Raw genomic sequence first — 25,680 nt, forward strand, 5'->3', positions numbered from 1 at the left:
TCAGGTATAAACGGCTGTGTAGCTGCAGGCCCACTGCCCACCCCTCATCCCCCGGAGGCCCTTTCACATGCACCTTTAAAGCAAATAAAACATTTATTGTTCAGATTTTTTTCCATTTTTTTTCTTTTTTACAAAAACATGCATACATACACAGGGTATAGTCTTGGGGAAGACACACGCGCTTGCACGCACACACACTCCCTCTCTTTCACTCGCACACGCGTGCATGCACGCGCACACACACACATACACACAAATACTTTCCTTCTTGGCCCCAGGCCTCAACCCCAGAAGCCTCGAAGACTGTGCCAGGGTAGCCTCCCCCTCCCCCATGTCTTCCATCCACTCTCCCACCCACTCTCCCCTCAGCCAAGCTAGTCCTATGTAGGGCAAGAGTCAGCTGGGGTCCAGGAGACCCCAGAAAGAGAGAAGGCTCATGGAGGCGGGGCATGGTGACTGAGGGAGCCCTGGGGGGGTCATGCTGTGCTTCTGAGGAGAGATGAAGGGTTTGGCACCATTGGATCAGGAAGCACGGAACTCCAAGAGCACCTGTCTGCTCCACCAGGGCACTGAGATGGTCGACGCAGGGAGTCCTCTGGCAGGGGCAGGGCCCAGATGGGAGGCCTGCCGTGCCTGCTCTCAGAGGGGGCTTTGCCTCACTGCCCCGTGGTGGGGAGGAAGCTTCCAGAGTCATCCGAGGGAGCAGGAGAGGAGGAACTCCCCTGCACCCAGGGACATGGGACCCCTCGGCTCCTCCTAACCATCCTCCCCCGACTCCAGCCCCCAGAGCCTAGGAAGGGCCACTCTGGCAGAGGCCACGTTCACATTTCTGTGTGAAGCCTGGGGCTGTGTGCAAAGTCCGGGGTCTACAGAGCCTAGAATAGTGGTTACGGGCTGGGCCCAGCTGAGCCAGTCCTCCTCTGTGCGGTCCTGAGGAGCCGGGCCCAGCCGGGGGCCGGGACCCAGAGGGGTAGACTCTGCTTTGGGGAGAGGCCTACCGGGGCCCGGCTGGCTGCGCAGCCTGCCTCCTCCAAGGTCCTCTGGTCCCTGTCCTAGACCCCGGGCCTTCTCAGGGTCCTTGGGGTGACTGTCAAGGCTGTTCTCTGGCCCCGACTACCTGCCCGAAGGATCTCTGAAGACCCCGGGAACCGGTACTGCTGCCAGAAGTTGGAGGAGAACCAGGTCCGTGGGGTGGGGCGGGGCGGGGTGCAGCAGGTGGCAGATCCGTTCTGGAGCCTCAGAGATTCATGGGTTCCTCCTCCTCCACCAGCTGCCCTGAGGTCCTGGGAGAGGGACAAGGGTGGTGCTACCAGAGCACTTGGGGCTGCAGGGAGGGCCGGGGCCCAGCTTCCTGAGAAGCCTGGAGTGGCTGTGCCAGGACCTGGGGGGATCCCCGCAGGGGAGGGGCTGTCAGCCCAGGCTCTTACCGCTCTTCAGCCAGGATGCCCACGGAGAGGGATGCCAGCGCCGTCACTGCCTCCACTTCTTCTGCGTCGGCCCCTGGCACCCTGTGCACCCAGGAGTCTGGACGGGAGGCCAGGCGCTGCATGCAGCCCCAGTATTCACCTGGACAAGAAGCTGATTCAGAAGGGTCAGGGATACGAGGCCCCCCACCTGCCAGCCACATGTCCTAGACTGGTACCGAGGCTGCACATCTCAGGCCAAGGGCCCAGAGTAGCAGACGTGTCCTCAGCATGGGCTCAGTTCTCAGCTGCCTCCACCTCCACACAACACCCTCCCCGACTTGATCCCCACAACCCTGAGAAAGTGAGGGTTCAGTGTGCTGTGAGGAGCTCTCACAAAGCCCAGGCCACTCCCCCAGCCCTACGGCTGACCCATTCCCATGGGTATAGGGCTCCCATGAGCACCATCTGGGCCTCTTTCCCCTGGATGGGGTCTGCATCACAGTGACCTCATAGAGCCCTGAGTCCCAGCCTCCTGGAGCGCAGGGTCCCCCTCACATGAAGACCTCAGCAATGCTCAGCCCAGCACAGGACAGGGGAGGTGGGAAGGACACAGAAGGGAGAGCTGGCCAACACTGCGGCCGTTCTGTGTGGCCGTCGGAAGTCACTTATCTGCCTGGGGCTCCCACTGCCCCATCTAGACCGTGGACATGACCATCTTGCCTACTGTTGTGAGAAATAATGTCCATGGAACATGCCCAGCACAGAGCCTGGCCAGCTCTGTGAGGGCTCCATGCCAAGTATAGCAGCATCTTCAGTGTCATGTATGACCCCATGCTGGGCCCAGATGCAGGAAATCTGTTTTATTCATTTTGTATCCCTAGCACAGATCGTGGGGCTTCCCTAGTGGCTCAGATGGTAAAGAATATGCCTGCAATGCAGAAGACCCAGGTTTGATCCCTAGGTCAGGGAGATCCCCAGGAGGAGGAAATGGCAACCCACTCCAGTATTCTTGCCTGGAGAATTCCATGGACAGAGAAGCCTGGTGGGCTACAGTCTCTGGAGTCTCAAAGCGGTGGACACGACTGAGCAACTAACACACACACACACACACACACACACACACACACTACACAGATTATGGGTAGCATGTAAAGTGCTCCATAGATGCTGAGCTGAAGTTGAAAATTTAAAGTGCTTTCCAAATGTGGGGTTAACCTAGGACTCAGCTCCCAAAGCAGGTGGAGTTCCTAAGACCCTGTGGCCAGAACTGAGGGTCAGGGTGGGAACCAGCTCTTCCACAAACGAGGCCTAAGTGCTGCTGGGGGCAGGGCCCCGGCCTAGGGCAGCAGCTGGGGAAGGGAAGCCAGTCCTGCCTGGTCCCCACCGTCTGCCCATCCCTGCTGGGTCCATCTGGAAGGCTCCGAGGGTATTCACCTGTGGGGGCGCCTGCCCCCCATTACTATGGGGTACTTTACAGAATGCCTACTCCGAAGCAGCAGCAACTCCCCTGGGCTGGCTGGGGTTGGAAGACCTGGGGCTCTGGTCCCTGGGGGCAACAGACCCCCGAGTTTTCCCCAAGTCTGGGGTCAGCCGTGTCCTCTCTCCACACTCACTGTGCACTCGGATCACAGCTTCCAGGGAGCGGATGGCGTTGAGGTTGGGTTTCTGCTTCCAGCCTTCTTCTGAGAGGGGATCCACCTACAGAAGAAGGCATGCATCAGTTGCCTGCCTCGAAGTGACCCACAGGCCCAGCTCTCCCCCATCCCAGGGCCCTCGCTTTCTAGGCTCAGATAGGCATGTGCTCCTGGCTCTGCCTGGGGCAGGGGACACTGACCTGAGGTCTGACCCAGAGAAGAGGCATCCACTCTGTTCCCCTCAGTCCAGGCCTGGCCACCCTTACCCTGCCCATCTGCAAGCCCCCAGGGAGGCGCCCCAACTGCCTGCTCCCTGGGCTGCTCCTGGGAAAACTGGACTGCCTGCCCCACAGATGCACGGATCGAGGGCGGGCACCTCACCTTGTTGCCCAGAAGAGCAGCCACACAGGCCTCGGAGGCATCACAGATGGCTGTGAGGTCATGGCCACCCTCCAGGGCCAGCACCACCGCACCTCCGGCCAAGCTCATGAGCTGCTGCGTCATGTACCCAAAACCTACAAGGTGGATGAGGAGGGTTAGGAGGGGCCGGGGTAGAGGAGGGGAGCCCTTTCTACCTCTGTTATTTCCCTGCTTGGCTCCTCCCTTAGAAAGAGTGACTCAGGTGACAAATCTCTACTTTACCAATGGCTTTCACGTGGAACCCCCTGTAAATCCTATTAGTGTGCCTCACTGAATGCTCAATGAGATTAAGGGTGGCTAGTAAGTGACAGGGCGAGGACTCGAACCCGGGGTAGGGACTCCAGCCCATGTCTTTTCCACTGAGACACACCATATTCCTCCCTGTCTTCCAGGCTCAGCACTGCTGAGTGGGCTCCCTCTGTTCTGAGAACTCTGCTCCTCCCCATCCACCCCCGCCCAGGAGAAGCTGCCCGCCCAGCCTGGGAAGGACACAGGGTGGGAGAAGTCCTGTGACCGAGCCTCCAGTCTGCGGGACTTGAGTCCCCAGGTGTGACTCAGGCCTTCCTCAATGAACCGACCTGACTTGTGCATGATCCCCGTCCCATGCTCATGGCCCTGGGCCAGCCACCGTCACCTCCCTCTTGACTTGGGCAGCGCTGCCCACCCTCCCGGCCCAGCCTTCATGCCCTTGCCGCCCCCCTAGCCGGGGCCCTCCTTACACTTGGCAGAAACATGGTAGCCACCCAGTGGGGGCGGGTGACCCTCGGCAGCATCAAACCCAGCCGACACCAGGACCAGGTCCGGAGAGAACTCCCGGGCGATGGGCATCACGACTATCCTGTGTGCGGGGAAGGGGGGCTCACAGGCTGTGCAGGGCTGCCCGGCAGCGGAGGTGGAGGGCCCTGCCTGGGCCCAGTCCTCTCCCACCAACTCTACGGGGGAGCACCCTACTTTCAGGACTCCCAAAAGGATGAGCGGATGCCTCTGGCTTCCTCGACCTTGGCCCACCATCCATGTCCCTGGTACAGCCTAAGGACTCAGCCACCCAGGGCTCTTAACTGGCAAGAGGCAGGAAGGAGCCAAGGATGAGGGGATGAAAGAGGAGCTGGTGCACTGTGTTCGGTGGGGAGTGGTGGGGCCACAGGGAAGGGGCAGGTTACTAAAGCCTCAGGGCAACACCGGAAACACTCAGCACTCAGCTGCCACCTGCTTAGGACTGAGTCGGCCACACGTCACCACTCACCACCTGACAGCTGACCCGGGCAATAGATCCTCTGAGGTCCTGGGCCACCAGATCCATGCTCATCCTTTGCACCTGCCAGCCCCTCCTCATCCCTCACCCAACCCTGGGTCCACTTTACTGTCCTTCAAGACCCTGGGTGCACAGATGCCAGGAACCCCAGCCCAAGGCTCCTACAAAATTAACTCCCATTAAGAATACTCCCAAAAAGTATACGGAGACCTATTTCCAGGCTTCTCTTTCTCCAAATGGAATCTAGGAACCCCCAGAACACAACAGCTCCTGAGCCAAGTCCCCCTTCTAGAATGGCTTTTCTTAAGCAACGACCCCAGTATGGACATCACCTGCTTGTTTTCCCTCTTCCTCCACAGTTTAGGCTTCTCAGCTCCTATGCAAAGTCCACCTCCTCCAGGCAGCTTTCTTCGCCTTAACATAGCAGCTCTGCTCACTTCCCCCTGCCTGTCTCCCTGCACTCAGCTCAACACTGGCTCTTGGTAGCGTGTGACATTATAAAGTATGCCTTGACCTTTTCAGTCTGTTTTCCTGTCTTCCCACAGGGACTGGATGCCCCTAGAGTCTAGTGTAACCATGCCTTTCCCTGTGTCTCAGTCCACAGGCCCACTCCAGGGCTGGCTTATAATGTCTAGTGATTAGATGAGGACAAGCTGACAAGCCACCTCATCACCTCCAACCTGGTGCTGCTGGAAAAGGGGAGGAGAGGGTGGCCCTGCTGGGCCAGGCCTCCTCTGGGCCCCTAGTGAGCTTACCGGAAGGCAGCCAGGTACTCAGGATCCCCCATGGGGGGGTCGAGACCTCCAGCCCAGGCCACGTTGACATTGAAGCCCTCACCGCTGCCAGCTCCCACCTGGAACACAGGAGGCAGGAGAGATGTGAAGAGAGCAGTGTACCGGGAGCGGAGCCCCTGGATGTCAGTGCTACAAGAGCAGCTTATGCAGCCCCTTCTCTTCCAAATGTAGAAACGGAGGATCAGAGAGGCTCAGCAGCCTACCCAGGATCACACACCTAGCTGTGACAAAGAGAGTTAGGGCCACTCATGAGAGTCAGCGGGCCGGAAGATGTGGTTACCTCATCCACAGCCCCACTGCCAGGGAAGAAGTTGCCGTCGTCATGGCGATGAAGGGAGATGTACAGCACATTGGGGTCCTGGTAGAAGGTCTGCTGGGTGCCGTTGCCATGGTGAACGTCCTGTGCAGGGAGATGGGCAGTGGATTAGGGCAGGTCTGAAAGCAGAGAGATGGGGGCTAGGACAGGCTGGAAAGGTCTCCAGGTCAGTGACCATTGTGAAGGTCAGGAGTCTAGACCTGGGGGTGAGAACACGGGGGCTCCTAGAGTTAAACTGTCAAGGGACCCATGGGCGCTTTGTAAGCCTCAGTCTCCCCACCTTATGTACAGAAATGTACATAACACGCTAGGTGGGGGTGATGATAACATGAGACCTGGAAGGGGAGGAGCCGCACTGAGGGCAGGCCAGCCAGAGCCAGAGGGAGAGCAGGTGTTGGGGGAGGGTGAGTGCCAGGAGAGGGAAGCTTCCAGGGTCACACATCAGGAGCCCTTACTACTGCGTCTTGCTCAAGGTCAGGGCATGATGCAAGCGATGGAAACCACACTCCATTAAAGAGGGGCTAGGACAACGAGGCCCAGCGCCATCCTCAGAGGAGCGCCGAGCACCACCCCCAGGCTCCTGCCTGGCCTGGGAACGTGAAGGTGGACTGCGCACGCGCACTAGTGTGGCCCGTTCCTCCGTTCTGCGTTGGAACATCCCGTAAGTAGATGTGAATACGAAGTGGTTAGACACAGGTGCTCCAGGGCTAAAGGGCCTCGGCTCTCAGGGCTTACAAGGTATACGGCTGTGTACAGGATAACCTAACCGCTCTGTGCTGACTTCCCATATCAGTAAACCAGGGCAGAGTCAGGATTAAATATGTGATGTGTGAAACCATCAGTGTCTGGATTTGATTAGTGGTAACTGGATGTGAAGGCTGACTCGCTGGAAAAGACCCTGATGCTGGGAAAGATTGAGGGCAGGAGGAGAAGGGGACTACAGAGGATGAGATGGTTGGATGGCATCACCGACTCAATGGACATGGGTTTGGGTGGACTCCAGGAGTTGGTGATGGACAGGGAGGCCTGGCGTGCTGCGGTTCATGGGGTTGCAAAGAGTCGGACAAGACTGAGCGACTGAACTGAATTGAGGCTGATGTTATGTGCTATTATTGGCACTCTCAGTACCTGCAGGGGAAAAGCAGAAGTGACCAGATCTACAAAGGGAAGCCAACAGAGGCCCAAAGGCAGCATTCAGATGGCTCCTCCCCTGTGGGAGCCGGTTACGGCTGAGCCCTTCCCACAGGCCAACTCCTCCAGGCCTCCGAAAGGCCCCGTGATGGGGGCACTATCCTCACCCACGTTTACACACAGGGAAACCGAGGCTTGGGGAGGCAAATGCAGAACTAGGTAGGACACAAAGCCACGTCTCGGGTCGCCAGGCTCAGGGCTCTAGGACCTGCAGGGGCCAGGAGCTGGGACCTACCCAGTCCACAATGAGGATCTTGCTGGCCTTGCCGTGCTGTTGCAGCTGCCGGCAGGCGATGGCCACTGAGTTGAAGAAGCAGAAGCCCCTGGGAGGAAAAGACAGAGGTCGTGCCCGCCCGTTCGCTCCCCGTGCCACCCCCACCCCACCTGTTTCCAGCCCGGCCCCAGAAGGCTGACAGGAAGGAGGGGGAACCTGGCCAACCAAGCCCCCCCCCACCCCCAACAGGAGGGCCGTGAGGGCCTGCCCTCCACTCCAGCCCATCTAGGCCTCCCCGGGCCTTACATGGCTGTGGAATGGTCTGCATGGTGTCCTGGGGGCCGAACCACAGCAAAACCGTTCTGGAAACAGAAAGAATGCTTGTCAACCAGCCAACCGTCTGACCCACACCTCTATGAAGCCATCCCCCAGCCACAGGCTCTTCCCCTGAGAAGGGACTATAAGACAGTGTGATTGACCAAGGGGCCCTCTGCTGACCCCCAGGCCATGAACACAGAACCTCCCATCCTGGGGGCTCCTGGCTGTTATCAATTTGTAATAACAACAGCTGTTATTTACTGGGCAAAATCTATGTGCCTGGCACTGTGCTAAGCACAGGGTAAACACTGGATTTCAGCCTCACAACGCTCTGAGGTAAATATTACCTAATCTTCATAACATCTTCATAAGGTAAACATTGTGATTATCTGGTTTACAGACAGGAGAAGCCTGGAGCCTTGGGTGGATTTAATATTAATAACTCGTGCGAAGTTGCCTGATAGCAGAGCTAAGACTTGGGCCATGAGCTCCTAAACAGTGGGGGCTCAACACAAGCTCCCATAAAGTGCCAAGCCCAGAGCAAACAAGCATGGGTGTCAGCCCGGTGTGTAAAACTTCAGCATCACAAAGGGCCACTCTGCCAGTGCACGGGGCCCTGGAGAGGTTCTGCGACTTGCCCGCAGTCACACAGCAAATATGTTAACTGACCCCGCATGAGCATGGGCCTGCCTCTCCTAGAGACCACAGGACCAGGGGCCCAGTGACTTGACTCCTCAGCAGGCAACGTGAGCCTAGGATTCAGATCTCATCTGTGTCTCCAGAGCGCTCGGTGTCCCTCCCGAAACCCTGTGGTGATCTCTAGGAGGAATGCGATGCTGGGCGCTGGGTCTGCCTCCCCCGCTGCCTGTCCCCTGCCTCCTTCCTCCATGACTCACCCACCCTCCACTCAAGCCTCCTACCTTTAGCTCACGGGAGGCCACTTTGAAGGCGAGGTCTGTGACGCTGCCAGCAGCCCAGCGGGCCGCATTGGAGGAGTGCAGCTCATTCCAGATGGTGTCGGTGTCCACCTGTGGGGGCCAGAGTCAAGGCCCGCCTCACCCACGGCCTCCCACAGGAGCCAGGGCCTCGGGGGCAGTGCCCACCCCATGGCTAGGACCCCAGGGGCAGGGAGCTGGGCAGATGGCTGCCTCCCCCATGCCCCACCGCCCAAAGGCAAGGCCTCCCGTGTCCCCCAGTCCCAGCACAACTTCTTCCCAGCTTCAGTCCACATCACCAGCCCGCATCTGGCCAGCACTCTGCCGGCAGCATCGCGCCTGCCCCCCCGGTCAGAGGAGGGGGCATGGCGTTACCTGGGCGGGACTTGGGGTTTGGGCCTGGAGGGGGTTTTAAGCCCCCGCTGACTCTGCTCAGGCCCTCGGGATGGTCGGAGCTCGAGGGGCCGTCTGCACCACTGTCTTCCACTCAGGGCCCCTAGCCCAGGCTGGGAGGCCCCCCAAACCCAGTCCCTGGGCCTCAAGGCTAGGGAGGGGCCGGGGGGCGTGATGGGGAGATGGGGAGGGCGAGGCGGACCGAGAGAGGCGAGGAAGGCAGAGAGAGTCGCAAGAGGCTGGAGAAAGAGAGAAAGACAGAGACAGAGAGGGAGAGGAGGGAGGAGAAAACAGAAGCAACAACAGTTGGAAAAATCAGAAAGTGGCAAGAAATGGGAAGTTGTGAACAGGGCGCTGACCGGCTCCCACACAGCCTCCCAGCGACAGTTCCCATCCCTCCAGGACTAGGCCTCCATCCCCTGCTCTACATGCCCGGCCGGGAAACCACCACGGGGACATTTTGAAGGGAGGAAGGGCACTGCCAGGAGGCAGAAGTCCCCAGGCAGAGTGAGAAGGAGCAGGGAAAGCTAGGGCATCAGAAGGACATGCCTGGGTCTCCAAGGATGCCAGAGGCACCCCAAGCCCCGGGCCGGGCGGCCTGGAGGCCAGCGTGCTCTCAGAGGGAGATGAGCCCAAGCCCCAGGCTCAGCCCTGCTCTCTCAGCCTCCTCAACCTCCACCAGAGGCCTTCGAAGTACAAGGCAAGGGGCTCTACACTCAGGAGGACAACCCACCAACGAGGAGCTTCTAGCCGGCAGAGGGGGCACTAGGGGAGAGCCCCGGCTCACTGGGCCCGGCAGGACCACCGAAACAAGCAGGCAGGGGCTGGGCCTGGGGGACTCGGGAGGGAGGAGGTCTGGAGAGCCTGCATACTTACCCCAACGCCGCCACAAGGCAGCATCACGAACATCCGCTGCGCCAGGAGGCCTGCGGGGAGAGGCCCAGGTGCATGAACTGAACCGCTCAGCCTCCGGCCCGGCCCGAAGCAGGGGGCCCTGGAAGAGGGCCGGCAGGGGCTGGCGTGGGTGGAGGTGGGCAGCACGGGGATGCCTGGACGCCGAAGGGACGAGCTCGACGGAGTGAGGACGAGAGCACAGGAGGATGCTCAGGCTGGGTGAGCCAGTGGCATGGGGCGGTGGGGCGGGGAGGGTCTGGGGGCCCCTACCTGCCAGCTTCCCATTGTCCAGTTTGAGGCGGCTGAGCGGGTTGGTGCCGTAGAGGAGTACGTGCCGCTCAGAGTGCACCGACTGCAGCTCCTCCAGGGAGGCCTTCCGGCCCCGGAGAGACTGAGGAAGGACCCACAGAGCCCCTGAGCCTCTGCTTTGGGCAGCCCTCCCCTGCCATTCCCACTGCCCAGACTGGCTCCAGGCCCTCCCAGCTCCTTCCCTCCCACAGCCCTCACCCACTCTAATCCCAAAGCCCCCACCTGCCTCCTCACCTCACACTGGCTCCGGAGCCCCCGTTCCAGCAGCCGGGACCAGATGCTCTGGATACGGCCCGCGTGCTCCGGGTGCCTGCTGTTGTCCCCGCAGGAGCACTGGTGCTTCAGCATCACCGAGTCATAGACCAGCCCTGCGGGGAGTGGGCTCAGGGGTCAGGGCCCCGGGGAGCCCCAGACACACCCCACGGAGCCCCATGCCCCATCCTACCCCTCGGCGCCTGCACACACACCCCTAGCTCCTTACCCAGGCAGCCTCGGGCACCTCACCCACACACTACGCAGCCCCAACCTACACAACTGCCACATACTACTGCCTTCCCAACTCACTGACCCTCCTCATGTGGCCCAAGGACCATGACCAGGACCTCAAGAGCTTGGAGGCTAACAAAGGGAGGCCTGAGGCTGGGGGCTCGCCTGGATATGATGACCCAAATACGAGCCCCAAAACTGGGAGCTGGGAAGCCCACAGAGACACCAGACCATGTGACAAGACAGATGTGGCTTTGGGGAAATTCAAATGGGGGAAAATGAATAACCACCTAACTGCTCGACCAATAAGAAATGTTTAAACTAAAATACTATGATGACACACTATAAAATCTCATTTTTAGGGCTTCCCTGGTGGCTCAGTGGTCAAGAATCTGCCTGCCAATGCAGGAGACATGGGTTTGGTCCCTGGTCTGGGAAGATCCCACATGCCAAGGAGCAACTGAGCCCATGTGCCAGATCTACTGAGCCTGCGCTCCACAACAATAGAAGCCACTGCAAGGAAAAACCCACACACCACAACTGGAAAGTAACCTCCACTCACTGCAACTAGAGAAAAGCCTGAATAGCACTGAAGACCCAGCACAGCCAAAAATAAATAAAATTACTATTTTTTAAAATCTCATTTTTAAAGATTAATTATATCACAAAGTATTCATAATGTGTAAAATGAATAAGGTATAAAATGTAGCCACAAAACGTAGTGTATATGGGATTTATACATGTGGCTAGAACGAAGACTGGCCTGAAATACGGCAGCATTTATGAGGGGTTGCCTCTGGGTGATGGGATACTGGCTCGTGATTATTTTTTTATAAATTTAAAGGTCAAACCTATATTTTTTCCTTTCCTTTTTAAATATTTATTTATTTGGTTGCACCAGGTCTTCGTGTGGCATGCAGCATGTGAATTCTTAGTTGCAGCATGTGGGTCTAGTTCCCTAAGGATTGGACCTGGGGCCCCTGCATTGAGAGCATGGAGTCCTAGCCACCGGATCACCAAGGAAGTCCCCTGGCTGGTGGTTTTTTTTCCATTCTTATGCTTTTCTATTATTTTTCAAAATTTCTAAAATGCTCTTGAGTTCTTCTCACAAGCAGAGCAACAATGTAATTTTTGAAAGACCTAAATTAATTGTCAGGAGACCTGAATTCTTAGCCTGGCCTGACTGCCAGCCAGCTGTCCCATTGATTTCCCGAGCCTGGGTCTTCTTAACTGTAACATGGATACAACCACCTGCTCCATGGAACACTGAGTAGATCTCCTCAGACTAAGAAAGAGCTCTGTGGTCTCGAAACACGTCCAAAGTGAATTATGACACAGGGAATTATGGACTCCCCTCCGAGGCCCCCTGTGCCCCGGCCTCTTCCTCCTGCCCTCTAATCCAAGCCTTACCCGTAGTGAAGGGCAGGGTCCGGGCAGGGGTCTCTGAGCTGGGCAGGATACGGGCCTGGCTGGCGGGCTCTGGGGTTGGCAGCGAGGCAGGTGCGGCTGGGGACGACTGAGCCCTGGACAGGGGCCGGTGACTGCCCGGGGCTAGGGGAAGCAGCACAGAGTCTCCAGTGGCTCCTCGGGAGAGCCGTCCGGCCAGTCGCTGCTGCTCCCAGAGGAACACCTGAGGGACACAGGGGGCCTCAGGCTTCAGGTTCTCAGACCCTGCTCCATCCGCCTCTGCCCACAGCCAAGAAACCTCCCGTCAGGCCCCTCTTCTGCAGAAGCCTCTGGCCCTGCCGCCCAGCTGGGCTTTGAGTCTCTGAGCTCCCTACCCATATACTCCCTCAAAGATCTGCAGCCCAGACTGACCACCCCATTTCCCTAGCACTCCCTGAGCCCTCGAGACTCCAACACCAGAACTGGGGTGAGGGGCCTCAGGTCGGCTCTGACCAGGATCTCCTCCTGGTCTCTGAGGACTACCCACTGCCCAAGGACACAGGGACCTGCATGAGCTGCTGCACTCTGTGGACTGTTACCACATCTTATGGGCTGAGCTGTGTCCCTTCCCACCTCGTATTTAGGATGGGACACCCAGTCCCCTCAGAATGTGACCTGATCGGAGATAGGGTTTTCACAGAGATACTCAACTTAAAATGAGGTCATCAGGGTAAGCTCCAATATGATTCCTATCTTTATAAACAGGGGAAGTTGGGATACAGACGTGGACAACAGACACGTGCAGACCCAGGGAGAAGGCAGCTGTCTGCAAGCCGAGGGAAGAGGCCTTCCTTCACAGGGCTCAGAGGGAGCCAACCCACCAACACCCTGATTTCAGACCTCTAGCCTCCAGAACTGTGGGGAAAGGAACACCTGCTGTTTAAGGCACACACTTTGTAGTACTTGTTACATGAGCCCCAGCAAATGAAGACTCCATGGCTTGACTCGTGCAGTTGAAGGGCCAAGCCCGGCTCTGCCCCATCTCCTGCCCTAGCACCTTCCTGGAAACAGTACTAACAGTCATAGGGAAGAAGTCCTAGAGCAAGAATGCATGGGGCTCCATGAAAGGCCAGTCTCACCACTGGAAAGGGACATGGCTTCAGCCTGAGGCTGGAAAGCTGCTGGAGGTGCACGTACATGTATGTGTGTATGAATGCACGTATACATGTGTGTGAATGCATGTGTGCCTGCACGTGTGTCTGCCTGTACCTCAGTGTGGATTTGGCAGAGGAACCATGGTCCCAGAGTTGTCCCCTGCACTGACGTCCTATCTCCCTCCCTTCCACCATTACCAGGCCCCAGAGTCTCCTGACTCTACCTTTCGAGAGGCCCCTGGGCCTGACCATACCTGCTGGTGCTGCTGGAGAGGAACAGGGCCTCTGGCCTCCTGCTGCCCATGGCTGGACTCCCTATGTTCCAGGCCATCATCCCGCAGCGGCCCCACGCTCCCACTGTCGGTCTCGAGGTCCTCAGCTGAGGGTATCTGCCGCAGTCGGGGCTTCTCACTCGGCTTGACTGACCTCTAGGGGTGGGGGAGATGTCTACTGAGGAGACATGCTATGGCACGGGGTGTGAGGTGGGGAGTGGTGGTCAGGGCCAGACCGTCCTGCATCCCGCTGAGACTCTAGTGGTCACACAGCACTGGGCCCCACATAACCCCTTCTGGCCCCGCCCCCCTGAGTCTCCCTTCTTTCAGCCCCAGTTCAGCCACCCCTCACTGCCTCCCCTACCCTGTCCCCCTCACCTTGATCAGCTGGACATGAGGTTTGAGCCGCTCCAGGCGGGGCTGCAGGGGCCCCAGCAGTGAGGGGGCAGTGGCGCTTGGGGGCAGGGGCTCTGAGCGGGTCCGGCTCAGTGGCCGGTGGAGGCCTGATCCAGAGGGCCGCTCGGTGGTCAGTAAGGACTGGGCAAAGTGGAAGGGCAGTGGCCCAAGCCCGGGCACTGGAAAGAATGGGGTGGGGGGCATAAGGAGGAGACCACAAGGAAGAGTGGAGGGAAGCCAGGGTGGAGGGTGAGGCGAGCCAGGGACTCAGCAGCAAGACGCACAGGAGGACGGGACCCTGGCCATGCTTGGCCCTCGGCAGGGTGCTGGGATCCAGCCCTTCTGGAGAAGCTGGGACTCACCAGTCAGCAGAGGGGTGTGAGTCACTGAGGGATCCAGGAGGAGAATGGGCTGCAGGCGAGAGGGCAGGGGGCCCCCAGCCTCGGGCTCCAGGCCATGGGGCAGGAAGAGGTGAGCATGGGGGTTCCCCAGGACTGGGCCCCGAGGGCCTAGAGTCGCATGGGTCCTGCGGTCACCATCAGCCTGGGGGAGAGTGGGGGAACATCACTGGCGAGAAGACCCCGGTGGGGAGGACAGTGAAGGCCAGGGGCGGGGTGTAGGAGAAGGAATGGAGATCTCAGGGTGTTTGGGGTGGGGGAGGGCGCCTCAGCCACTCACCCTGGCAGGGGCGGGCAGCCCCAGTGTGATTGTGGGCAGCAAGGCGAACGGGGCCAGAGAGGTCTCCTGCAGCCGCAGCCGCTGGCCCAAGAGCGCCTGCCATGGGAGCAGGGCAGGGGTCACCGGTTCTAGACCTCCACCCCCAGGCGCACCTTCCCCGGAACACCCCCGGAGGCTTGGGCGGGGGCTGCCCAGATGCTGAAGCCCCAGCCTGGCCGGGCTGCCTACTGAGGACCGCTGAGCCCCAGAGATGCCCCAGGGTGCCCAGCCTGCCAAGGCCTTACCTCGGAGCCCAGGACGGGGTTGGGGCCATGCTCGCTGTCGTTGGGGGAGCTGCACCCTGATGCCGGCGTGCTGCTACTACTAGGGGAGGAGTCTGAGGGTTGGGGAGAGGGGGGGTGCTCAGTTAGGAGCCAAGAGTGGCTAGGAGGGGCCAGGAACAAGCCCTTTCCGCTGTAGATGGGCTCTGCTTCCTGCTTTCTTCCAGCAGGACAGGAAGGCCACCACCAGCCTCCAGCACCTCTGAACACTTGGTTTTTTTTTAAGATGCCCCTTCTTTTGTGCAGACGTCAGATTAGCCAATGGAGCAAGAGCTGGGTTCAGCCCCAACTCACCCCCTGGCAAGTGTGTAGGGCACCCTGTGACAACCACCCACCGGGGCCCTGGGGGAGGCACCAGGCCTGCCCGCCACCCACCCACCCTGCCGGGCCTCACCGCCTAGGGTCTCTGCTGGCCGCCGACGGAGGCTGGGAGGGGCACTCTCCTTCCGCAGTAGTGGGTTCTTCCTCCGCTCCAGGGACTTCTTGGGCTTGTAGCGCAGCTTCAGGTTGGGCTCGGAGACTGCAGGAGCGCCGGGATCACTCGGTGCATGCCCACCAGGTCTCTGCCCTAAGCCCTCCCTTCCAGCCCTCTCTGAGACAGGCAGGAGAAGGCAGTACCCACTCCCTGACCCTCCCCCAAGGCTTTTCCCCCTTAGCCCCTCTGGAGGTCTCTGCTGGCCTGTCCACGCACCTGTCTTGCGCAGAGGGAAGTGTTCTGGGGGGTCGCAAGGCAGGCTGGGAACAGGAGGCAAGAAGCTGCTGAGCATGGAACGGGCAGCTCCCTCCGTCTCCAAGGGCTCGAGAGTTCTGTGGAGTGAGCACCAAGGCTGCTTCAGAGGGGCAGGGATGCCCAGAGGCGTAGCAGCCACCTCCTTCCACCCTTTGGGACCTGCCGGGGGAGGCAGCGGGGCTTCCCAGGTGGCGCTAGTGGTAAAGAACCCTCCTGCCAATGCAGGAGACATGAGATGTGGGTTCGATTCCTGGGTTGGGAAGATCCCCTGGAGGTGGGCATGGCAACCTACTCCAGTATTCTTGCCTGGAGAATCCCATGGACAGAGGAGCCTGACGGGCTACAGTACATGGGGTCACAAAGAGTCGAAGAGGACTGAAGCGACTTAGGATGCAGGCATGCTGGAGTGGCAGCAGCCAGCAGGGACAGGCGGAGTGCATGGCCAGTAGGAACAGGGGCCATCTCCAGGGGGCAGTACTGGACCACCCATCCTGATCTGTCCTTAGGAGCCAGGGTCCCAGACACAAAGGGAGGAAGCTGTTCTAAGAATCTGGATACTTCTGTGCTTAGGGGAAGATACAGAGGAGAAAACCAGCGTAGTGTGCGTGAGAGAGTGTATGTGGGGGGAGGAGAGGCTTGTAGGGAAGAAGGGCCTCAGGCGGGGTGAGGAGAGATAATTAAAGGCCAGAGGAGGGCAGGTATCAGCTGGGAGAGAGGGTCGGAGAGGCACTAGGATTAGAGGTGAGGGGTGAGGATTAGGTGAAGGGCAGCTGAGAGCAGCGGTCTGCGTGTGCTGTGTGCTCATTGGTGGACATCCGGAGGGGGGCGTGGCAAGGACACAAGGAGGCGGGGCGGAGAGGGAGTTACCTGTAGGGAACGCTAGGGCTATTAGGATGAACCGTTCTCTCTAGGGCCGCCTGTTGTTTCTTCAGAATCACCTCTGCCAGCTTCTGCTTGACCACACTGCTGGCTACGGCACCTGCAGGGGCGGAAATTATGAGTGGTTTGGGGGGTGGATGGGTGGGTGGCCTCCCTGGAACATTTTCTGCCCATTGCCCTGATCACGCCCCCCGTGCCCCAGACTAGGCTTCCCAGGGCCCCTTTATGCAGCAGCCAAGCCTGAGGCTACACCCCTTCTGTGAAGCCCGCGGGTCCCCCTTCACCTCCTCCCACGTTCACCCCCACTGCCTGGCAGGCAGAGAGCGACCCCGACTGTGGCTGGCATCCTCCTTCCCCCGCCCACACAGGGGGCCGTGGACACGCCGGGGGAGGCTTCCACCCTTACTTCGCTTGCTCTTGTCCTTATTGAGAAGCTGCCGCAGCTCTTGTTCCTGCTGCCCCATCTGCAACTCGGGCATCGGCGTGTCCATTGAGAGCTGTGGGGAGGGGGCGAGGAGTTGAGGACAGAGGTGGAGGCTGAAGGGAGGGCGGGGCCGCGTCTGGGCTCGAGGCTTCGTGGGAGCTCTAGCTTTACCCGCATGGGCTCTGCCGAGCGCTGGGGCTGCAGGCCCGCCAAGAAGAGGTGGTGGTGGAGGCGCTGGGGGTGCTGCAGGGCCAGCAGTGTGGGCTCCGGCGGGGGCTCCACCGGGGGCCGTTGGCCCACCCGCAGGTCCATGGGCTGGGGCTGAGGGCCTGGAGTGTCTGCGCGGGGCCTGGGCCAGCCTGAGGGCGCACAGAGAGGGCAGGGTGAGCGGGAAAGGCCCGCAGGTGAGCGGTTACCTAATCCGCCTCCTTCAGACTCACTTGACAAGGCACAACACCCTCCAGGGGCCTTCCCCTTGGGGGCCCTCAGCACAGTCCTGCAAGGTAGGTATTTTCAATTCTGTTTCACCCGTGAGAAAGGAGGTCATATATACCATGCCGTTAGTCTATCGCTGGTGGTGGTGAGCTGAGCCTTTTGACCCCAAGTGTAGTTTTCTACTAAATATATTGCCTCTCCAGGCCACGGTTAGGGGCTGTGGGATTTAGGAATGGGCTGAGGGCCCTTTAGTGATACATCCTGGGCCCTTACCTCTCCTTCCCTTCTTCCTCGCTGGAGGAGGATTGGACACACATGCCCTCTGATAAACTGATCTCAAAAACAGCGATAGGACAGGCAGTTCCCTTTGTTCTGTCTCCAAGCCCAAAGGGCACCCCAGGCCCTCAGTTGCCATCCTCCCTACTTTATCCCAGGTCACAGGATAAAGAAGAGGTGCCTCAAACCCACAGCCAGCCCTGGCTAGCACCCTAGGCCTGCACAAGGCCCATGTGCCCAGGGAGCTCCTAGGTACCCTCACGCCAGCTCTGGGCCAGGCGTGGCAAGGACGGCAGCTTCAGGGCCTCTTCTCTAGTGTCCCCTGCACCCACACCAGGAGCACCCTGCCAAGGCCATGGACGCAGGGGCTATATATAACCAGTTGCCAGACTAGGTCCCACGCTAGCACCGCCAGCTGTGCCAGGCTGCGCTCAGCAGCCAGACATTCCCAGTTATCCTAGAAAGGGGGTCACAGGTGGGGCTGGGAGCAGGTGAGATCACACAAGCGGAGGAAGCTTTTCAGAGAGGCTTCCTTCAGCTAATGCAGTGCTGGGCATCCCCTATGGCGGCAGCCATGGGCTGTCTTCCAGGACTGAATTGAGGAGGACTGGAAGGCGCTGGGGCAAAGACCAGCCAGGGACTCAGGAAACACAGCCTCCAGGTCCAGCTGAACCATTATCTTAACATCTACAGCACATGTGCCGACTTGCTGCAAACCCTTTCACCTCATCACCCTGGGGCCCTGGGAGGGAGCTACTACTATTCCCACAGGAAGAAACTGAGGCTCAGGTGAAGGGACCTGGCCAAGGCCACCAGCCCAGGGCACAGTGAGCTCAGGTTCTGTCCTGCTGAGACCGGCGCTCTGGCTCCATTTTCCCGTCCACTTTCAGGAAGTCGCGTCCCCTGTCTCGCACCCCAGGATGGGTTTCTCGCTGGAGAAAGGCAGAGGGGCTTGCAGTAGGCTTGCAGTATTCTCTGACTGTGAGATGGAGACGAGAGAGGAGCAGAGCAGGGAGGTGCCTGTACCATTCTCTGATGTTAAGAGACCAGAGCGGGTGGCTGGGCACCCAAATACTAACAGCAGGCAATGCACCACTTTGATGTCCCCACTTCTTGCTCATGCCTCCACTCAGGGACCCCAAAGTCTCATTCTGGGTTGAGTTTGGGCTTCTGATGCCACTGCACTGCTGCCCCAGGAAAGGTCTCAGTCCTCTCATGGCAGGTGTCCTGGCTTCCTGGGGGGACTCCCTCAGTGATACACGAGGGTCCTCAGGGCAGCCCCCCTGGACTTGTGGCCAGCAGCTTTGGCCACACAGACTGGGAGCAGCCCATTCCTCTCTCCCTCACTGCCTCAGCCTCCAGAGCACAGGCTGCTGGGAAGGTGGGAGGGGATCTGCCTTCAACCCTAGGAACCCCTCTCAGGGTGAATTAGGATTTGAGGGTCTCCACAATCTGGTGCTAAGCTGGTCTCTCTCCGCCTTGTCTCCCACACCTGAACACAGACCCTCCATCTAAGCCATCAGCTCATGTACAGCCCATGTCTCATCACAAACCATGTACCTTCCATCCTCTGAGCTTTTGCTCACAAAGTCCCCCCGCTGGTGCTATCTTCACCCCTCAATTCCACTTTTCTAGATCTTGCCAGACTTCCAAGCCTTGCTGGAGTCTTTCCCCTTTCCTGAAGCCAGCCCAGGGTCCCGTGTCCAGCCCTCCTCTGGATTTCCATCATGCTGGTGGTTCTGTCCCCTGAAAGCACCAGCGAGGCAGGTACCAAATCCGAGCTAAGCTCCAAGGGCAGGGACTTGGTTCTCCCTATGGCTCACTATCCCAGCACCTAGAACCAGGACCTAGCACATGACAGGCACTCAGCAAATACTGTCTGAATCAATAAATAAATCCCTATGTCCTCTGTGCCCTGGAATAGATATGGAGTTCATTCATTCTTCTTTTTCCAATTTCTGTCTTTCAATGTTTAGAAAATCACACAGCCAGGAGAACTATATGACGGTAGGTGGTGAACTCAATGTTTCTTGAATGGATGGATGAATTTCTTAACCAGCTGCTGCCTCCTTTCACACAGATCACATACTACATTCTACCATTATTTCTCTTTTTATCTGTGTGTCTCATCTTCCCAGGTCTGCAAGCTTTTGACAGCTAGGACTGGCGCAAAGAGGACATGCCCTTCCTTTCTCGCTGCCCTAGGCTGGGTGTCAGGTGTGGAACCTGCACCCAGAAGGCCCTCAGAGGATCTGGTTGAAATGAAGGACAAAGCAGCCCTCAGTCCGTCCAGCCTCCCCGACCCCCTGCCCAACCACGGGCACATCCTAAACCATGGGCATCCACCCCCTCCCCGCCCAACACAGCCTGACAGCAGCGGGAGTGTGGAACGCTGGATCACTGAGGGGGGTCCTCGACCTCCACCCAAGCGCCACAAGGCATCTTCCCATCCTGCAAGGGCTGCTGTGCCCACCCCGCAGGGCCAGCGTGAGGACCACAGAGCCAACAAACAAGAATGCACCCCCTCCCCAGAGCCCCCAAGGCAGGGACCTGAGCATAAATATTAGCTTCCTACTTGCCTTCCTGTTTCGCTGCCCCAGCGCGGACAAGGAGAGCATCCTGCCTTTCCTTTTCCTGTTGTGCTTCCCAGCTCTGGGGCCCTCCTGGACCCAGAACTGCCTCTCTTATCCCCCACCCTCACCTCTTCCCCACAAAACCCGAACTTCGCCCTGTCCCCCAGAACCCCAGTCTCCCAACTCTCTGGCCCATCCTCCAGCCACCCTGCTGAACCACCTTCTGTCCTTTTCAGCTCCTCACACTCCTTTGTCCTTTCCAGCCTCATCTTCCATTCCCCACCACACTCCCCCTCCGGCATACTCTTACCTATGATGGGGGGGCTGGAGCAGGGGGCAGCCAGGCTCACCTGGGTCCCATCTGTACAGAGAAGAGAGATGGAGTGAATCAGCTGCCAGGAGAGGAAGGGCAGGGGAGGGAGAGGAAAGAGGGCTAAGCCAGGCAGGCTGCCTGCCTGTCCAGGAGGCCCCACTCCAGCCCGAGCATGCCAAAACCTGGCACCTCCACCGGAAGCTAGCCAGAAAGTCAAGACCCCACCCCATTCCTTTCCTCGAACTCCCATGCCGCTTAAGAGTGATCCTCAGCTCCATCTTCCTCATCTGATCTATCAAGTGGCTGAGATATCTCGCTCTACTGGAGCTCAGTCCTGGACAGGAAACTCAGGTGGTTCCAGTTTACCCAGCAGTGTCAGGCTTCCCTGAGGTGCCCAGCCTTCTCTGGGCAGCCGAAGCAGGCTCCCAGAGTTGGAAGGGGAAGGAGAGGGCTGAGGGGTGAGGCGGACAGCAGGCTGGTGAGACTGCCCTAAGGACGTCTGGAGGGAGACAAGGGGAAGGGCGAGAAGGACTGAAAAGAGAGCTGGGCCCCCCTCCACAGTTGGGGAGGGATTAGGTCGTGGCCTGGAGGTCAGGTCAGATCTGCTGGGAGCTGCGAAGGGGTGGATCTGGAATGCACAGCTCGAGGACTCCATAAGAGGAACCCCTTCTTCCTACTGCCCCATCCTGGGTCTTGCAGCCTCTGTGCCCCCAGAGAAGGGAATCGCTCAGCCTTTGTTTCACGGACAACCTGAAAAAAGAAGTCTTTCCTTCTGGAAATGGCCACCTCTCCCAGACTCCTCGGTCCAGCGCAGGGCCCCCAACCCCACCTCCTTCCAGTTCAGAGCCCATGGAATCCCATGGTAGGGCAGTCAGCAGCAGAGAGGCCTAGGGGAGCCCAGGGGCTGGCTGGGGTGGGGAAAGCTGAGTCCTGAGGCCACCTTGCCCTCCTGCTGTCCAGCTCAGGGCAGAGGGGACGGAGCTGGAGACCAGAGGCCTCCTGGAGGGGCAAGTGGTAGACACACAGAAGCCCTCCTCAGACTAGATTTGGGGCAGAAGGGGTGTTTTTCTGAAGGTCAGCTGGCAGGCACTGCTCTGTGGCCTAAGGGCAGACTCAGTCATCTTTCAAAAGCTGGACAAGTAGAAGTCCCTGCAAGCAGGTGCCTGTCGGGGAGGGGCGCCTCTGCGCACAGAGAAAGAGACTCCCACCAACTGCCCCCAGATACTAGTGCCCCGCGCCCGGATGACATTTGGTAGGGAAATGTCGCTCCACCTATTCAAATGCGGCCTATCCTCTCAAGTCCAGCCCGAGCCCATCTCCGCAGGAAGCTCCCCCTGACCCCCCCCTCCTCACCTCCCCCAGCACCCACTTGGTACCCACCACCTCAACACTTCAGTAATCGGGGTCTCTACAGTGCCACTGGTAAGCTATGACCTAATACCTTGCTGGGCACATGGCAGGCTGTTAGGAACTGGTGACTCGAACACATGACACTCTCCTGGCCCCATGCCTAGGACATGGTATGCGTATCTCTCAAGGTTTGTGAGCCTCAAGGAACAGGAGTGCAGGAGGCAGCCTCCCCTCCCCAGAATGGGATAGCCCCCCACCCCGGGGCACTCTCAGGACCTTGTTCTCCGAGACAGGCTTCAAAACTAGGCTGCCAGCTGCACGTCCAGAGACCATAGGGTCCTGTTCCTCCAGTCCCTGCTGCTGGGAACTGTCTCCTTCAGCCCTTGGTCCTTGCCTGAGGGCTGGCCAGCAGCATGCACTGTGGGGGCACAACCAGCTTCTCTGCACCCCACTCCCCTGTAACCACGGGTTCCGGACACCATGCACCCTCTGGAGGGGACAAAACTAATGGCCCTGAACTCCGTAGTGTTTGTTACAGGGCTCAGAAGAGACGTTCTGTGATGATGATATGAGGTAAACTCTGTTTAGGAAAGCTGGGTGTGTGTGTGCGTGTTTTGCCTACCAACAGGGGTGGATTTTAGAAGCAATGCCTGGAAAGAGCTCTGCTTCTCTCAAGCCCCTGGGTCCATGCTGAGAGACCAGGGGTTCAGAAGTGCCCAGACCAACAGAGATAATTGTTAGGGAGCAGCTCTCCTGTGTCCCAGAGAGAAGAAAAGGCACCCGGTCAGCGGCTGACCTGAAACCACAAAGTGACCATCTGGCATCTCAGACTTGGGGATGAATTTGGGGGCCCTTCTCATCAGCCCCTCTCATAGTGCTATTATCACTAATTTGGGTGCAATTAGGAGTGAAATGTGGGCTTCCCTAGTGGCTCAGACAGTAAAGAATCTGCCTGTAATCCAGGAGACTGGGGTTCGATCCCTAGGTCAGGAAGGTCCCCTGGAGAAGGAAATGGCTACCCACTCCAGTATTCTCGCCTGGAGAATTCCATAGACAGAGGAGCTTGGCGGGCCACAGTCCACGGGGTCACAAAGCGTTGGACACGACTGAGCGACTGACACTTTCACTAGTGAAATACAATCAGGAGTGAATGGACCCAAGAGATGGAAAACACAGCATAGGTCTGGCCCTTTTCCACACTGCTCCAGGCCTGCGTGGACAGCTTTCATTTCTGGAATTCTGGTCACTCTCTCTTCCTACCTTCTTTGGAGGCAACTGCAGTCAGGCTGAAGAGACGGTTTACCAGGTGCTGAAGTTTCCATCAAGTCACCTTCCCCAACTGGACACCTGATCTTACCCAGAAATTCTGCCCCAGTGGGTCCGCCCTGGCCCTCAGCCACCTCCAGGGCAGACATAAATGCAGCTCTCCTGTCCCCGAGCACCTGTACAAGCTGGCCTCCCGCTCCTCCCTTGTTTTCCCTTGGTCCTCACCTGCCCCGCAGATGCGACTGGAACCTGAGCTCGGCCTGGCCACCTGCTCTCCCCGGTGCTGCCAGTCTTATGTCAGGGGAGGGCTTCCCCAAGAGCATGGCCACCCACAAGCCCCCTCTGAATGCTTTCCAAGTCTTTGTCAAAGCTGTGTCCCCCTCCCTGGTCTCCTGAGGAGTTGAAAAAGGAGGAGCAGCCAGACCCCTGCCCTGCAGGCACGAGGCGAAGCCCTGGGTCCAGGGCTGACTCTCCCCTCCTCCCTCCCCCAGCCCCCTCAGCTCAGGTCTGCCTTGCCAGACAAAGCTTGACTCCGCAGGGGGCTAGCAGAGAAGACAAAGCTGGAAGTGAAATGGCCAGGAAGGTCCAAGAATCAATAAACAGAAGAGAGAACGTCACAGTTGCCCGACTGACAGAGTGAGGACTGTGTGGTGTTATGTTAGGAGCTGATGAGGCTTCAGAGATTGTGCAGGCAACACTCTCATTTCCCAGAGAAGGGAAAGAGAGAGGGGAGGGAGGGCTAGGTCACAGTCACCCAGCGGGTCAGCGGTACAACCAGGCCAGACCAGTGCGGGGAGGAGAACCCAAGAAGTCGATCCCAAAAGCAGGTTCTAATTACCTCTCGATGAGGGCACTGGTCTTGGGCTCGAAGGAGTGGAAAAGTGGATAAAACCTGACTTTTACTTTCAGGAGTTTCAACTCCAGACAGCCCACGATTTTTTAAAAATTGAAAAGTATATGACTTGTAGACACTAAAAACATTTCAAAGAGCCCCCCAAAGTATGAAACTAGAAGTTTCTCACTCATCCAACTCCCTAGGACTTCCTTAGACTCAATTCCATTTAACAGTTTCTTATGTCTCTCTTCCAGAAATTCTCTTGCTACTTACTAATTCTATTGCTCATGATCTTGGCACCAAGCTGCTTATTACTCAGATTTATCCAGAACCCAGTGTGCTGCAAGCTGGATGGGAACTCCGGCCCCATGAAGTGAGAGAAGTAAGGGTCCGCAGCACGGAGGACGTTGGCTTTGAGGTTAGATAGTCCGGTGTTCACATTCCGACTCCCTCAGTGACCGCCAGGGACAGCCAGGGACATGCTGCAGCCTGGGCAAGGCTTGGCTGTGCCTCCGAAATTCAATGGTAAGAATATGGACCAGGAAGAGGTCATCTGAGATGAGCGACGCTGCGCGTGAAGCACAGGGCACATGGCGGGTACTCCCCGCCAGGGTCGTGATTCATCCTGTTTGCCCCTGAACTCACCTGCAGCCGCCCTCTGGCATAAGCATCTCAGCGTCTGGTCCCATCTGCGTTCTCCCCTCGTCTCTTAGTCCACTTGCTCCCAGATGCGTTTCTGTCCAGTCCCTTATCTCCTGACTCTCCCAACTCTTCTCTTTCTTCTCCATCTGAACTTTTGTAAACTAGCCGTTTACTATGTGCCCTGTGTTTGCTAGTTCATCTAACCCTGATGACAAACCTATGTGGTGGTTACAATTTTTATCCCTATTATATAGATTAGTCAACTGAGGCCCAGCAGTATTAAATAACTCATCTGGAGGCACATAACAGGGAAGTGGCTAAGCTGGGACTTCAGCCAGACAAATGGGCTCCAGAATCCATGTTCTTAAGCAACACTCGTGGCTGCTTTTCCCCAGCACCTCGACTCTACAGGCTAGTGGGTGGACAGCGAATGCAGGAGCTGGCTGGGCACAGGGAAAGATAAAAATCACGCAGCTCCCAGGAAACCTGAACCAGCGGCAGACTCCAGTCCTGCTGCAGGTTAGAGGGCGGAAACTGCCTGTCTCATCTCTAGGCCCCGGTGAAGACAGTCCTCCCAGATCACAGATAAATACCAACTGCTGACTCTGCAGATGCCATGCCAAGCGATGATTTCGGACTATAGGTGGGAACAGGGGCTGGCAACTGACAAGGCGGGAACTTGGACGAGCACCGCCTTTATCTTCAGGCTCTCCGGCATCCTCCTTTGTCCCTTCCTTAGATGCTCCCAAGGGCCTCTGAGGCTTTCTCATTAGCGTCTCAAAGCAAGCTCCGCCAGGCAGGCAGGAAGGCTGGCGGGCCTGGGGTGGAGGCTCCCAGGTGAGCGGCCTGGGACGCGGGCCTGCCCAGACAAAGGCCTCCAGTCAGGCCGAGGCGGGGGGCCCAAGCTCGAAGGCTCCGCAGTTATGCGGCAGGCAGGAGGCTGGATGTGAGGGCCGCAAGGCCGGCCCTCCACCTCCGCCTCCGCAGCAAGCATGCCCCTTTCCCCGCGCCTGGGGCCCTGGGGCAGCTATTTTTAGCTCTTGACACCTGGGTATTTTGCAGCCGCAGGATGTCCGGTTTGGAGTCTCTTTCTGGGAATCCCACATGCGGCTGTTGTAAACAGCCCCACGCAGCGGTGGCCTGTGCTGGGAGCGGGCACCCCCCTTTCTGCTGTTTGAGATGAATCAAA

At 58.4% G+C, this 25,680-nt stretch overlaps 1 protein-coding gene across 5 annotated transcripts in view; it reads right to left on the bottom strand.

Moving 5' to 3' along the window:
- Nucleotides 1-70: 70 nt before the first annotated feature.
- Nucleotides 71-25,680, bottom strand: part of HDAC7 (histone deacetylase 7) — a 36,071-nt gene continuing 10,461 nt past the window's right edge. Inside the window, exons 2-26 of one of the 5 annotated variants that reach the window (XM_055581856.1) lie at nucleotides 20,396-20,446; nucleotides 16,973-17,160; nucleotides 16,784-16,874; nucleotides 16,366-16,477; nucleotides 15,460-15,575; nucleotides 15,163-15,288; nucleotides 14,733-14,824; nucleotides 14,449-14,544; nucleotides 14,133-14,313; nucleotides 13,753-13,949; nucleotides 13,357-13,530; nucleotides 11,973-12,192; nucleotides 10,311-10,444; nucleotides 10,038-10,158; nucleotides 9,750-9,799; nucleotides 8,466-8,573; nucleotides 7,534-7,589; nucleotides 7,249-7,336; nucleotides 5,787-5,906; nucleotides 5,468-5,565; nucleotides 4,180-4,298; nucleotides 3,422-3,555; nucleotides 3,020-3,104; nucleotides 1,428-1,566; nucleotides 71-1,283 (exon numbers count right to left, since the gene is read on the bottom strand). In XM_055581856.1, the coding sequence (XP_055437831.1) occupies nucleotides 1,238-1,283; nucleotides 1,428-1,566; nucleotides 3,020-3,104; nucleotides 3,422-3,555; nucleotides 4,180-4,298; nucleotides 5,468-5,565; nucleotides 5,787-5,906; nucleotides 7,249-7,336; nucleotides 7,534-7,589; nucleotides 8,466-8,573; nucleotides 9,750-9,799; nucleotides 10,038-10,158; nucleotides 10,311-10,444; nucleotides 11,973-12,192; nucleotides 13,357-13,530; nucleotides 13,753-13,949; nucleotides 14,133-14,313; nucleotides 14,449-14,544; nucleotides 14,733-14,824; nucleotides 15,163-15,288; nucleotides 15,460-15,575; nucleotides 16,366-16,477; nucleotides 16,784-16,874; nucleotides 16,973-17,160; nucleotides 20,396-20,446 (2,942 nt within the window). In that variant the 3' untranslated portion in view covers nucleotides 71-1,237. The other 4 variants (XM_055581855.1, XM_055581870.1, XM_055581859.1 and 1 more) reach the window with 4 other exon arrangements.

This window comes from Bubalus kerabau, chromosome 1 (genome assembly GCF_029407905.1).
Source record: "Bubalus kerabau isolate K-KA32 ecotype Philippines breed swamp buffalo chromosome 1, PCC_UOA_SB_1v2, whole genome shotgun sequence".
Taxonomy (NCBI): domain Eukaryota; kingdom Metazoa; phylum Chordata; class Mammalia; order Artiodactyla; family Bovidae; genus Bubalus; species Bubalus kerabau.